The sequence below is a fragment of the Kazachstania africana genome, chromosome 3 (assembly GCF_000304475.1).
Source record: "Kazachstania africana CBS 2517 chromosome 3, complete genome".
NCBI classification, from domain to species: Eukaryota; Fungi; Ascomycota; class Saccharomycetes; order Saccharomycetales; family Saccharomycetaceae; genus Kazachstania; species Kazachstania africana.
Window position 1 is genome coordinate 1,121,960 of NC_018942.1, and position 12,604 is coordinate 1,134,563.

At 35.7% G+C, this 12,604-nt stretch overlaps 7 protein-coding genes across 7 annotated transcripts; 3 read left to right on the forward strand and 4 right to left on the reverse strand.

Moving 5' to 3' along the window:
- Positions 1 to 66: 66 nt before the first annotated feature.
- RCF1 (respiratory supercomplex assembly factor RCF1) lies at positions 67 to 552 on the reverse strand (the record flags this gene model as incomplete). The annotated part of the gene is made up of 1 exon (XM_003956640.1): positions 67 to 552. One exon carries the CDS (start codon positions 550 to 552, stop codon positions 67 to 69), a length of 486 nt encoding a protein of 161 aa, XP_003956689.1.
- Positions 553 to 832: 280 nt separating this feature from the next.
- Positions 833 to 2,659, reverse strand: NDC1 (Ndc1p; the record flags this gene model as incomplete). The annotated part of the gene is made up of 1 exon (XM_003956641.1): positions 833 to 2,659. The coding sequence occupies one exon, from the start codon at positions 2,657 to 2,659 to the stop codon at positions 833 to 835; it is 1,827 nt and encodes a 608-aa protein (XP_003956690.1).
- Positions 2,660 to 3,076: 417 nt separating this feature from the next.
- Positions 3,077 to 4,468, forward strand: RAD52 (recombinase RAD52; the record flags this gene model as incomplete). Its single annotated transcript, XM_003956642.1, has 1 exon — positions 3,077 to 4,468. One exon carries the CDS (start codon positions 3,077 to 3,079, stop codon positions 4,466 to 4,468), a length of 1,392 nt encoding a protein of 463 aa, XP_003956691.1.
- Positions 4,469 to 4,774: 306 nt separating this feature from the next.
- Positions 4,775 to 7,303, reverse strand: SRC1 (Src1p; the record flags this gene model as incomplete). The annotated part of the gene is made up of 1 exon (XM_003956643.1): positions 4,775 to 7,303. One exon carries the CDS (start codon positions 7,301 to 7,303, stop codon positions 4,775 to 4,777), a length of 2,529 nt encoding a protein of 842 aa, XP_003956692.1.
- Positions 7,304 to 8,054: 751 nt separating this feature from the next.
- Positions 8,055 to 10,421, forward strand: AMD1 (AMP deaminase; the record flags this gene model as incomplete). The annotated part of the gene is made up of 1 exon (XM_003956644.1): positions 8,055 to 10,421. One exon carries the CDS (start codon positions 8,055 to 8,057, stop codon positions 10,419 to 10,421), a length of 2,367 nt encoding a protein of 788 aa, XP_003956693.1.
- Positions 10,422 to 10,545: 124 nt separating this feature from the next.
- Positions 10,546 to 11,136, reverse strand: CGI121 (Cgi121p; the record flags this gene model as incomplete). Its single annotated transcript, XM_003956645.1, has 2 exons — positions 10,546 to 10,635; positions 10,711 to 11,136. 2 exons carry the CDS (start codon positions 11,134 to 11,136, stop codon positions 10,546 to 10,548), a joined length of 516 nt encoding a protein of 171 aa, XP_003956694.1.
- Positions 11,137 to 11,338: 202 nt separating this feature from the next.
- Positions 11,339 to 12,427, forward strand: LFT1 (Lft1p; the record flags this gene model as incomplete). The annotated part of the gene is made up of 1 exon (XM_003956646.1): positions 11,339 to 12,427. One exon carries the CDS (start codon positions 11,339 to 11,341, stop codon positions 12,425 to 12,427), a length of 1,089 nt encoding a protein of 362 aa, XP_003956695.1.
- Positions 12,428 to 12,604: the final 177 nt, after the last annotated feature.

Genomic DNA, 12,604 nt, shown 5'->3' on the forward strand with positions numbered 1-12,604 from the left:
CTAATTTGGTTTTGGAATAGATAAAAGAGGAAGAATATAAGAATCTTTATATACATTTTGATTGAGTCATTTCTTATTTAATTTGCTTTCTAGTTCACTCAGCTCTTTCTCCAGCTGGCGTATTGATTCTTCATTCTCCTTAACTTTCAATCTAGCATTTTCCGCTTTCTCTTTTCTAGCCTGAGTTTCTCTGTCCCTTCTTTCCAATTCCTGTATCCACAATTTCTCCCTCATCTTTGCTTTCTCTTTCATACGTTCCTCTTTACTCTTATTACCTGCTACAGTTGTACCGTAAATAATAGACCCAGCGACTAAAGCTGTCAACGTTGCCGCCTGAAGGCCCACACGCCAACGGAAGTAGTACTGTGCATTACGTTTATTACCTACTCTAATACTTTCAGCTGCCATAATAACAGCACCAGTTGTCAGTAGGGCGCCAATAGGAACGAATGGCTGTTGTTTACAATGATGCTTCACTCTCTCCCAAAAGGACATTTCTTCCAATTCCTTTTGGGTCACATCAAAACTTGAAGGTATACGTGACATATTCATTGAGATCACACAATTTAGGTATTATAACTCGTAAATAGAGTAGTAACAGTCCTTAAATGTATATTATCAAGTCGCTTCTATCCATCAAAAACTCCGTAATGATCAATATATTTCCCCTTCCTTGCTTGATTGATAAAAAAAACACTAAAAAAAAAAGAGTACATCGAAGACATTGCACTATATCATAGTTGACTTGACAGATTCAAAAGCAGATCGTGACTTGTATGAACTTTTCACACACATATACATATGTATACATAATTATATTTCAAAAGTGTATCTAGTTTACAGGGTCTTCATTCGAGCACATATCTAATACCCACTTGCTTAACTTAATGACATCTTCATCGAGGTAGACCTCGTTTAATAACACATTATATTTTAGTACAATTTCCAAAAAAGCACTAATTGAGGATTCGTATAGAATGGAAATAACATTCAATGAGTTAGCGGTGGATTTTCCATCAGGGTTCCATTCATTGAATTTTCCCAAAATTGCAACAGAACGTTCTAGGTACTTTAGTACTTCTCCAACTGATGCGACGACGCTCCCCTTTGGAGATTCATCAATAGCATTTATTAGGAAGCCCATTAATGACACAATACTTTCAGCATGTATTATAGACAATGGAACTAATCTTTCAGCTTGCCTACTCTTTGAAAGGTACCATGCCTCAAAAATTGATAGAGAACTTATTTGGTCCTTTGCATCGACTGTCGATGGGAAAAAGAATGAGGTTATTGAATTTTTGAGTTTATTGAAAAGCTCCCTAACGAAAGCAAAAAGCTTTGTATCGTGCGTTATCAAAGATTCATTATACGTATGATAGTGATCCGTCAATCCTGGAGTATTATCATGCTTGAAACGGTTTCTTTTCAATAAAACGTTCTCTTCACGCAATGAAATCTTATGAGAAACGCTTCCAGAAGAAGTGTCATAGTTGGATTGAGGTGCCGAACCAGGAATATGTGTTACATTGTTAGTTGATATAGTGATAGGTTCGTTTCCAAATAATCCTTCATTGTCAGCAGCTGGGTTGTAATTAACCTTTTTAGCCTTCTCCAAAGAAGAGGTAGTTTCCATACTTTTCTGTAAAGTTCTTAAATAATTGTTGACTGCATCATTAGACTCTTGAATAACGCTCAAACATTCCCTTAAGATACTCTTCCATATATTGACGTTTCTATATGGATTGTTGTAAATCAGCAATCTTAGAGATGGATCAGAAGAAGTGGCCCTATAAGATAATTCCTGGAACGCAGTTAATTTGGTGAATGGCTTCTTGGAACTTAGACCTGTGATTAAAGTTTCGATGGGCGTTGAAGATAAAGCTGAGATTGGTTTCCCCTTATGTAAACATCCAATTGACATGTGCGCTGTGAAGGCAACATTGATAAATTCGAAATTGATAAATATACAGAACGCTAGCATTGATAGTTTCAACAGTGGGAAAATACCAATAAACCAAGTTGTAGTCAAAAATCCGAAAATGAATGGAGAAATAAATATCAATAGTAAAGATAGAATCAGACATTTCATTACACCTTTCGAGAGATTTGTGGCAATGTAAGTTTGTGGTGGCTGGTACTGAGAATCTAGACTGAAAAATAACTTGTCTAAATCAAAGATTACATGTTGTAGAGTATAGATCGTTGGTATAGCTATCCAAACATAAATCCTGTAAAATTCTGCATATTCTTGGCTAATTGCAGACATGCCAAAACAGTCACTGACAACAAATGCTACCAAAAAACTGCAAAATGAATATAATGTTTCATAGACAAAAAATCTTACTGATAGTATCTGTCCAATAATTTGAGTGAAAAGACTGGTATAGCCCAAAGAGTCTATATGCAAATAATTCTTTCTTGTAATTATCATAAAGATGGACACAGAATAGACCAACAGAACTTTTGGTAGAAACATAAGAAGCAACTCTAATGCAGATGAGTTTCCCTTTGACAATAGAGTAATTATGACGGACTGCAACACAGAAGTCGTTAAGAAAAGGCGGGTCACCATATGATTGAAACGTGTCTTACAAATATCACTAAATATAACATTGTAACTATGTTTAGAGTTGGATATAGTCGGTGTTTCCAGCATACTAGATGACTTGTGGATTGAAATATGATATTAACTGGAGCACAGTCTAGTGGACAATTTTGCACAGTAGAGAAAGAAATACGATCCTTTCTTGCAAATGAAACTTCGAGACAGACACACTAGAAACTAAAGAGGACTGAGTTTCAACTCAACATCCTAAATGATGCTTTGATTCAAATTGTTTGTATTGCTACTATTTTTTTTTCGTTTCCAGTATGGGAAGATGATGATCTCGCAATGCGGGTAAACAAGAACCGATCATCACTGATTGAGAAAAAAGAGTTTGCCACAGCAAGCTTCAATTAAAATGAGAATAGTAGTATACTAGATTAATAGAGCGACAGGTAAAGGGCACTGTAATATTGGTCTGGTCTACACGGTGTGTCAACTTCCAAACTTCGCCGAAAAAGAGCTCCAATGGATGAGAAAAAGCCATCTATTCCCTTACCAGATGATGTTCAATCAAAATTGGATAAGAAGCTAGGACCCGAGTATATCTCGAAGAGAATAGGTTTTGGTACGAGTAGAGTAGCATATTTGGAAGGATGGAGGGCCATCAACCTAGCTAACCAGATTTTTGGCTACAATGGTTGGTCCACTGAGGTTAAAAATGTCGTGATCGATTTCTTAGACGAAAGACAAGGTAAATATAGCATTGGTTGCAGTGCAATCGTAAGAGTCAGTCTTGCTGATGGGACCTATAGAGAGGATATTGGTTATGGTACCGTTGAAAACGAAAGAAGAAAGGCGGCTGCTTTTGAAAGGGCTAAAAAGTCCGCTGTTACAGATGCACTAAAAAGATCGTTAAGAGGTTTTGGTAATGCCCTTGGAAATTGTCTGTACGATAAGGATTTTTTAGCTAAAATCGATAAAGTGAAATTCGACCCACCAGATTTTGATGAAGGTAATCTATTTAGACCTACCGACGAACTAAGTGAATTGTCAAGATCTGCCACGACAGAAGGTGATTCCTTTCCAAATAAAAAGAGACAATTGACAAAGCCGGGTTCCACAATACAATACCCAAAAAATACAAAGCAAGAGCGCAATATTCAACTACCACAGCTTCAAGTTCAAAATCCGGCATCGAATTTAAATTCTAGCGACATGGCGGCCTTGTCAAATAGAAGTAGCAGAACTGTAATAACAAGGCAAGAAGCAGATGATTTGTTAGATGATTCATTTATGTTCAGTGATGATTTACAAGATGATGACCTTATAAATGTGGATAATAAAGACAGAAGTACCACGTTAAAAATGAAGGAGAATAATGAAGGAGTAACGTTTGTTTCCGCTAAGGGTGCCACCACTTTGCAGAATAACAATAAAATACCAGAAAATAGCATTTTTGATCCCAAATATCAAGCACAATCTATCAAACATACTATAGATCAGAGCACTTCAAAACATGTTCCAGCTAGTATATTGAAAGAAAAGGGCGTTAGTACATCAAGAACTGATCTTTATCAGAAATATGCACCAAAGGGTAAAGAACTGAATTCAAATACTAATTCAAGCACAGTTGATAGCAATAAGAATAATTCTGGAATGTCCGCACCTCCGATTAGTGCAACGGAGTCATCTTCCAGTATCAATGGCAATGCCACAGCGCCTACTAGACCCATTGCCGCAACAAATATAGCTAGTCCTACCGTAGCAAATAATAATTCAAGCAAATTTGCTCCACCTCCAAATGGGGTTGTTCATCCAAATTCCCATATACAACCACTACCTCAAAACAAATCAGCTAGAAGGGAGGTCGGAAGGCCTAAAGTAAACCCATTACAACTTAGGAAGCAAAATCCTTAAAAAGCATGTTTATATTTGAAGTTTTGAGTGACTGACAGTATAGTCTTCATATTCTGAAACTAACTCTCAACGATAATGGAACAACCATCATTTATTGCCTTTAAATATTCTCATTAAATACATTTTTTACTTTCCCTGACTTGTGTAATAATATATGGTAACTTACGTAACGTAAGTTTCGTATAACGATTATAATACTATATATATCTGAAATAACAATTATATACTGATTTGCATACAAACGTTCACTTGACCGAGGAAAGTTGATAATATTACTACAAAAAGCCTGAGCACCATCTAATTCCCTCAATCATTTCCATTAGTGATATTTTCGTCATCTTCAAGCGGGCCTATCCATTCAAGGCATTTCATGACTTCCCCATGTATTTCCACCAAATTTGTTTTGATATTTGTATTGGATCTCAACTCTTTTAATGCTTTCTCCCACAAATAATTCTTGTATTTCAAGTCCACTAGATCAGACAGGAATATGTCACGTAATTGCACTGTACTTAAATAGGCTGGGTCGGCATTTTGTTTTTTGGCTTTCTTGAGCCTCTCGATAGTCTTTTTAGCTAACTGTACAGTTTCTTTCTTCTCCTTGAAATATTTTTTTAGGCTGACCTCTATAATTTTTATGAATGATAATGTAGCAACAAGGGCCCAAATTAGATATCTGAAATTGTAATAGGTTCTGTATACTTCACTTTCAAACTTGCATTTGAGGCTGATATATTTCTTGGACGATGAGCGAAAATGTCCGTTTTTTGATTTGGTTCTTGTTTGTGAAATATATCCTTCCTGTCCTTGAATCTCATGGGCTTGAATGTGTTTATCGGTATCGTTTGAAAAGTCGGGGTTATCATCGAATAACTGTTTAGATTTGTTAGTAATTTCATTCTTGTTTGATTTAATAAAAAATAAGTCATCATTACTCACTTGCCTCCATGTGATTTCTGGTTTTTCTTTTAAAATTTGAACAACTTCATCCCATAGCTCTGAAAACTCTTCCGCTTCAATCCATGGGGCGCGAGATTCATTAAATATTTCGTAAAGTTCATCTTCACTTAGGCCGCTTTCCAGATCATTATTGCTTTCGCCACACATAATTTGTGCATTTTTTATTCTTAAAAATTCTAGTGATTTTTCGACCACTTCTTTAACTAATTGGTCTCTCTTATCATCCCTTTCACATTTATGACTGATTGGTATCAATCCAAATAAATTGAATTTGGATCTTACCAGCTTGTGATCAGGCTTACATTTTAGTTTCATGTGAGGGTAGCAAATTGAATTTTCAGGACATGGTATGCATTCGGGCAGTAAAGGCACTAAAATGTTATCTAATGTGGAAGCTAGGGGGAAATGTGGATATAAAGTTTCAAATTTAGAAGTAGGTAATTCATGACCACAATAGCCAACCAATAATTTTTGCTCACGGTACCAAAGTCCCAGTAATATTGGTACCATTATGAAAGATAAAGCTAGAGAATTAAAGAAACAAGTCCTAATAAAACGAGCAAATGTTCTTGGCTTGGTATCTTCATGCCCATTTATAGCAGCAGTTTGTTCATCATCATCTGAGATGACCTCTAACTCATCATCTTCTTTAATTTCTATATTGTCATCTAGGATATGTTTCACATCATACTTTTCTTCTTCTTTTCGACTTCTTGATAAAATTGGCTCTAGACCTTGTTTTATGTGTTGTTCTGTTAAGATTACATCTTTGGATCTTATAACTGGTGTCTTCTGTAATTTTGGTAAATTGGATTCTTTAGCCTTTTGCGCCAAGTCCTTTTTTGGATTGGTAAATGATCCTGACTCAGCACTTGAATTCTCGTCATGGTTGTCAATTTGATTCTGCATTTGTTTAACACGGTTTTCACTTTCTTTTACATCATCCTCATCTGGCAATTCTGGGGTCTTAATACGGCCAATTTGGAGATTGTCATCCATATCATTGTCAACATCAGTTATTTCCACTAATGGTTCACCCCTTTCAGGTTTACTGAAATCATATGCGGGAGACAATTGTTCGTTCAGTGAAGGTACGTTAGGAATTTTACTTGAAGAAGGTATGAAATCAGTAATGCTACTTTCATCAGATAACAAAGGGGAATAATTTGATTTTCCTTCCTCGGTTGCCTCTGTGGTATTTTTATTTTCTTCTAGTGCCCTATGAAGTTGTTTAGCAAATGCAGGTGACACCTTCAAGTTATTAAAACTTGGAGATGCTTCATTTCCTTTATATGAAAAATCTAAGTTATTTTTCGATGGTGTTGATGATGTTCTTTGTTGAGATTCAAACAATTTTGATTCTGTAAACTGAACTATTGAATCGGCTAAATCAGAATCAGAGGATGAGGATGACAATTCAAATTTGTCAATCATAAGTGCTCTTTCTGGGGATTTTGATGGACTTTTCTTCGATACTTTATCGATTATAGGTGTCATAGATTTAGAATCTTTTTTCGATTTTTTGTTTAAAGGAGTAGATGCATCTTTCAGAAACTCTTCATTAAGTTTTCTTCCAGTGGAGTTAGTTTCTGGATTAATAGCACTTTCATTTTCTAAAGATTCTCTCTTTCTTTTCTTTTTGATTGTATTATCTGGGGTAATTCCTTTGATTCCGTTACTGCTTGGTTTCACATTTAGGTGTTTTTCCCTTAACTCAGGAATCAATGGAACAATATTTTCCTTGTATAATTCTAATAACTGAGATTTCTTAGAATGTGATGAATAGTCGATCGAATTTTCTGTTAAAATCCTTCTCAGATCAGTTACTTTTAAGGTCGATGTGTCAAAATCAGGATTTAAATAATCTAGATCCATGGTAAAAAGATTAATAATAAAACTTTTTTCTTTCTCAAACAAATATATGGATTTGTTAGACGATAAAACTTCCTTTACAATTGGTAAGTTATCATAAAAACGGCTCTTAAATTCAATTGAATGGAATAAGCTTTGTTTGTTTTTGTTCAACTTAATTTCTCAAATCATCAACATTCATCGCGAATTCAACAACGAAATCTAATGGTACATAAAAAAACAACAGCGAAGCAGTTTCTCATTTGGAAATATGAGCCCTAACTGATTTTCCGGGCTTAGGCCGATTTTATGCGTTCGAGATTTGTTTGCCCTATTTTAAGTCATTAACTAACCCTAGGGTTTCTGTTCATCCCGTTTTGTGAACTAATAGGGTAATCTTACCCCAATGCGTTGATTTCGCCTGAAAAGGGAAGGTGTATTTGTCAATGATGAAAAAAAAAATTATATAAAAAGGAATGGCTCTCGCACAATCTTGCCATCTGAGATACTTTTTTTGATGCTGGTGGGAATTTTCTACATAAAATCTAAATATAATCATTCATTTGTATCTTTCTATTACTTATTTCTCGTTTGTGATTGCAATTTCAGCTTTTTTCGTCTTCCTTTGCTGCACTTATTGACACTTTTTTCCATATTTGTCAAATACTGTTCACAATCAATTATCCTCGATAATAACGGGTCTTAAAACAATTTTCTTCTGAACCCTGTTTTCAAGTACGTTTTGTGAGAAAATATAAAGATTAACATAGAAAGAATGGACGCTGATAAGGTTAATACTAATTTATCAGACTTGTCACTTGAAGCTGCCCCATCTCACGATGATGTAACAAATCCGGGGTTGTTGGTAGATAGAGAGGATAACCTTGACGCTTCTGATGATGTTGCGAATCAGATGGAATTGCAACTGTCGAATGACGGTAGTGACAACAATATTTCTTCAATGAATGCAAATTTCTCATACCATGAAAGCCAAAAGTTGATTCAGAATAATTCAAAGCATATTGCAGTTGATGAGCATGATGTGAATTCTGCTATCTTAGAACAACCGAGACATGCTTCCAATCTAAGTACAGAGTCTCCCACTACTAAGAAATCAAGAACTCTTTCTGCAAGTGCCCAACATACCATTCCGGAACCACCAAGACCACTTTGGAATAAGGAACCGAAAGTAAAGAAGGAGACTACCCTTTATAAGATGGGTATGCTCGCTGAAGATGCAGAGCAACAGTTCTCTGAAGACCCTTCCCCGGAGCTTATCGATTTATATTCCAAAGTGCAAGAATGTAGAGATTTAAGAACAAAATATCAAACCTTATCAGTTCAAAATGACAACCAAAATCCAAAAAATAAGCCAGATTGGAAGGTTTACCCATATCCACCAAAACCTTCATATAATGCAGATACTAAAACGGTAGTCCCAGTATTTAATAAGCCAGATGTGGAGGTGTTTGATTTTAATCAATGTGAAATTCCTGGCATAGATGAAGAGTGGGATTTTGGTTCCAATGGAGATGATAGCTATATTGTTCATAAAGCCGGAAATCCAGATGATCTTATTGCCGATATTCCAACATTGCGTGATTACTATAGAGATTTGGATAAAATGATTGGAATCTCATCTGATGGTCCAGCCAAATCTTTTGCCTTCAGAAGGTTACAGTATTTGGAAGCTCGTTGGAACTTATATTACTTATTGAACGAATATCAAGAAACTAGCGTGTCAAAGAGGAATCCTCACAGAGATTTTTATAACGTGAGAAAAGTCGATACTCACGTTCATCATTCTGCTTGCATGAACCAAAAACATTTACTACGTTTTATCAAATATAAATTAAGGCATTCTGCTGAAGAGAAAGTTATATTCAGAGATGGACAACTGTTAACTTTAGAGGAAGTTTTCCGTTCTTTGAATTTGACTGGATATGATTTATCAATTGACACATTGGATATGCATGCCCATAAGGACACTTTTCATCGGTTTGATAAATTCAACTTGAAATATAATCCAATTGGCGAATCCCGTCTAAGAGAGATTTTCTTAAAGACAAATAACTATATTAGGGGTTCATACTTAGCTGAAATTACTCAGCAGGTCATATCTGATTTAGAAAATTCAAAATATCAAAATTGCGAATACAGAATATCCATTTACGGAAGATCCTTGGATGAGTGGGATAAACTGGCTGCCTGGGTCATAGATAATAAAATAATTTCTCACAATGTCCGTTGGTTGATTCAAATCCCTCGTCTTTACGACATCTATAAGAAGACAGGTATCGTTCAAAATTTCAATGATGTTTGTAAAAATATTTTCCAACCATTATTTGAAGTTACAAAGGATCCAAGAAGCCATCCAAAATTACACGTATTTTTACAAAGAGTGATCGGGTTTGATTCTGTTGATGATGAATCTAAAGTGGATCGTCGTTTCCACAGAAAATACCCAAAGCCATCTTTATGGGAAGCTGATCAAAATCCACCATATTCTTACTACTTATACTATCTGTACTCAAGTGTAGCATCATTAAATCAATGGAGAGCAAAAAGAGGGTTCAATACATTGGTTTTGAGACCACATTGTGGTGAAGCTGGTGATCCAGAACATTTAGTCTCGGCATACATGTTAGCCCATGGTATCTCACATGGTATCTTGTTGAGAAAAGTGCCATTTGTTCAATATCTTTACTACTTGGATCAGGTTGGTATTGCAATGTCTCCGCTATCAAATAATGCTCTGTTTTTGACCTATGATAAGAATCCATTTCCTCGTTATTTCAAAAGAGGTTTAAATGTTTCCCTATCTACGGATGATCCACTACAATTTTCATATACTAGAGAGCCATTGATTGAAGAATACTCTGTTGCAGCTCAAATTTACAAATTATCTAATGTTGACATGTGTGAACTGGCAAGAAATTCGGTTTTACAAAGTGGTTGGGAAGCACAAATTAAGCAGCACTGGGTAGGTAAAGATTTCTACAAGGAGGGTGTTGAGGGTAATGATGTCGTAAAGACTAATGTTCCAGATATTAGAATCAATTACAGATACGATACCCTTTCAACGGAGTTAGAATTGGTCCATCACTTTGCAACTTTTTCTCGTCATGCAGTGGAAATTTAATTAATTAGTTACTTTTTTCATTGTATATAATCTACATTCATTATATATGTCTATCTGCCTGAAGTCATACCATTTCTAATCATGTGGGTTCTCTATTGATATTGATGTATTAATTAAGATGTAACTATAAACCTCTCAGCAAAATGGCATCTACAACAGCTCTTGAGAGATCAGAGTTCGTTTCTGGCCTAAAAGTTTTTTCCAGCTTATAGATCTAAATTAATAATAATGTTAGTAACTTGTGGAGTGGTCATTAAACAGTGAAGAAAAATATTAAAAAAAATCATACCTTTGAAATGTAATCTTTGTCAGCCAGTCTTCCTAGATTTTCGTCAGTAAACTCAATACAGGTCCCTTGAATAAAATCATAATTTATCTCCTCCTTTTTGGCTCCTATATGGACAGCAATTATAGATGTAGAGTTATCTAAAATACCAAACTTCTTGAAGGCATCGCCAATATTGGAAGTTGGTGAAAGGCACAAAAGACACTCTGAATGCAATGATTTCGTTCTCATTTTATTATAGTTTACCTCGATGAGCGCTCTATGAATGGCTGAAAGTAGTTGCTCCCCAGATATGATTGCTTTCGCATCAATCAACGCATAGGGCAAATCTGCAATTTTAGCTCGTATTTCCTTGCTATTCTTCACATTTTCATATAATGCAATATTAATCTCCGTACCTTCAAACTGTGGCAAAATTACGGTTGTCATGCTTGAGATCGACTGTTTATATGGGCCTACCTGTGATGTTCACTGGGTTTTTAGATATAAAATTATCTCATCAATTTTTTTTTAGTCCTGATGTTATGTTCATATAGGAAAAAATGACAATATAAATTGAATGGTACAAGTGTATATCCCATATAAATGAAGCATAGTACTTGAAAAGTGTGTGTATGTATCTCGTTTTGTGATGGTAGAAAATTCAACAGATGAAGATGTATGTGAGCTATTGAATTCTTTGATCCCAGATTCTATTGAAGCAACTATCAACGATGAAGAAGAAGAGAATGATGCGAATCTGTACAGATTATTGGATGAAGTTCCTGGTGGACGCAAATTAATGGCTCGTCTTTTTGCATCAAATAATGTACTTGATAGCGCATCTTTAGGGACCCCAGCAATTTCTGCAGCGATCATTGAGATTGGCGAGCGATGGTTTGATGAAGAGAAGTTGGCAAGTTCTCAATTGTCCACGATGACGCTACAATTAGAGTCACCAGTAGTTTTCTCTTGGAGTAACAACGCTACTAGATCATTTAATAAGGATAAACATGAAGAAACGCCGAAAGATCAATTAAAAGAAAGTACTAATCAAAGACTGTTTGAAATGGCAACTGAAGAATTTGACAAGATCCCAAAGTTGCCGATATCGTGGAAGCAACTAGTTAGAGGTGAGACAAGTGCAGTAATGGAACATCGTTTGCGCAATTTTGAAGACAAAGTTGCTGGATCACCTGGAAGGCAAGACAATAATCTATCATTTTCTACCTTTAAAGTGAACCCATTAGAGGAATTTGTTGCGCAAGAACTACCAAGAATGAAAAAAGAGATGAAAGAAAAGAAGAAATCCAAGAAAAAAGGCATACTATGGTTCTGGGGTAAAAATAAAAGCCACTCAGATAAGTTGAAAAATAAGGGTAGCATAGATGTTAATCCTATCTCAGTCGTAGCCTTAGATGAGCCAGTTCAAGAATCTGGTTCCGCAGAAAATATTATAATAGAAGATAGCTCAAATGTTGACGAAGTGCTGAGCACGCATTCTGAAGATGAACTCAAATCGAACAGTTTTGTAGCAGAAGAGATATCGACAAAGTCCGGCACTGCAGAAAATACTGTGGCCACAGAAGATCTTTTATCATCCTCAAAGGGAACAAGTAAGGTCTCATCGCCATCTCTCTCTCTTTCTCTTGACGAAGCTGCTAATCTCATGGAGGACGATGGTAAGAAGGGTTTGAGCATGAGCACGTTCGTTCCACTGCAGCCAAAGAAGAAAACGTAAAGCAGCAGTATGCACTGTGTTGCCCTCATGATACACAAAGAAGGTGAACTTTCAGACATGATTGATTGCACCTATTTTTTTTTCGTGAGATATCCACAAACTATCTCTACAAATGCTGTAGACCCGCCCGACATTGTACATGCGTCTGCTGTCGTCTGTCAGTCTTCTCATAGAAGT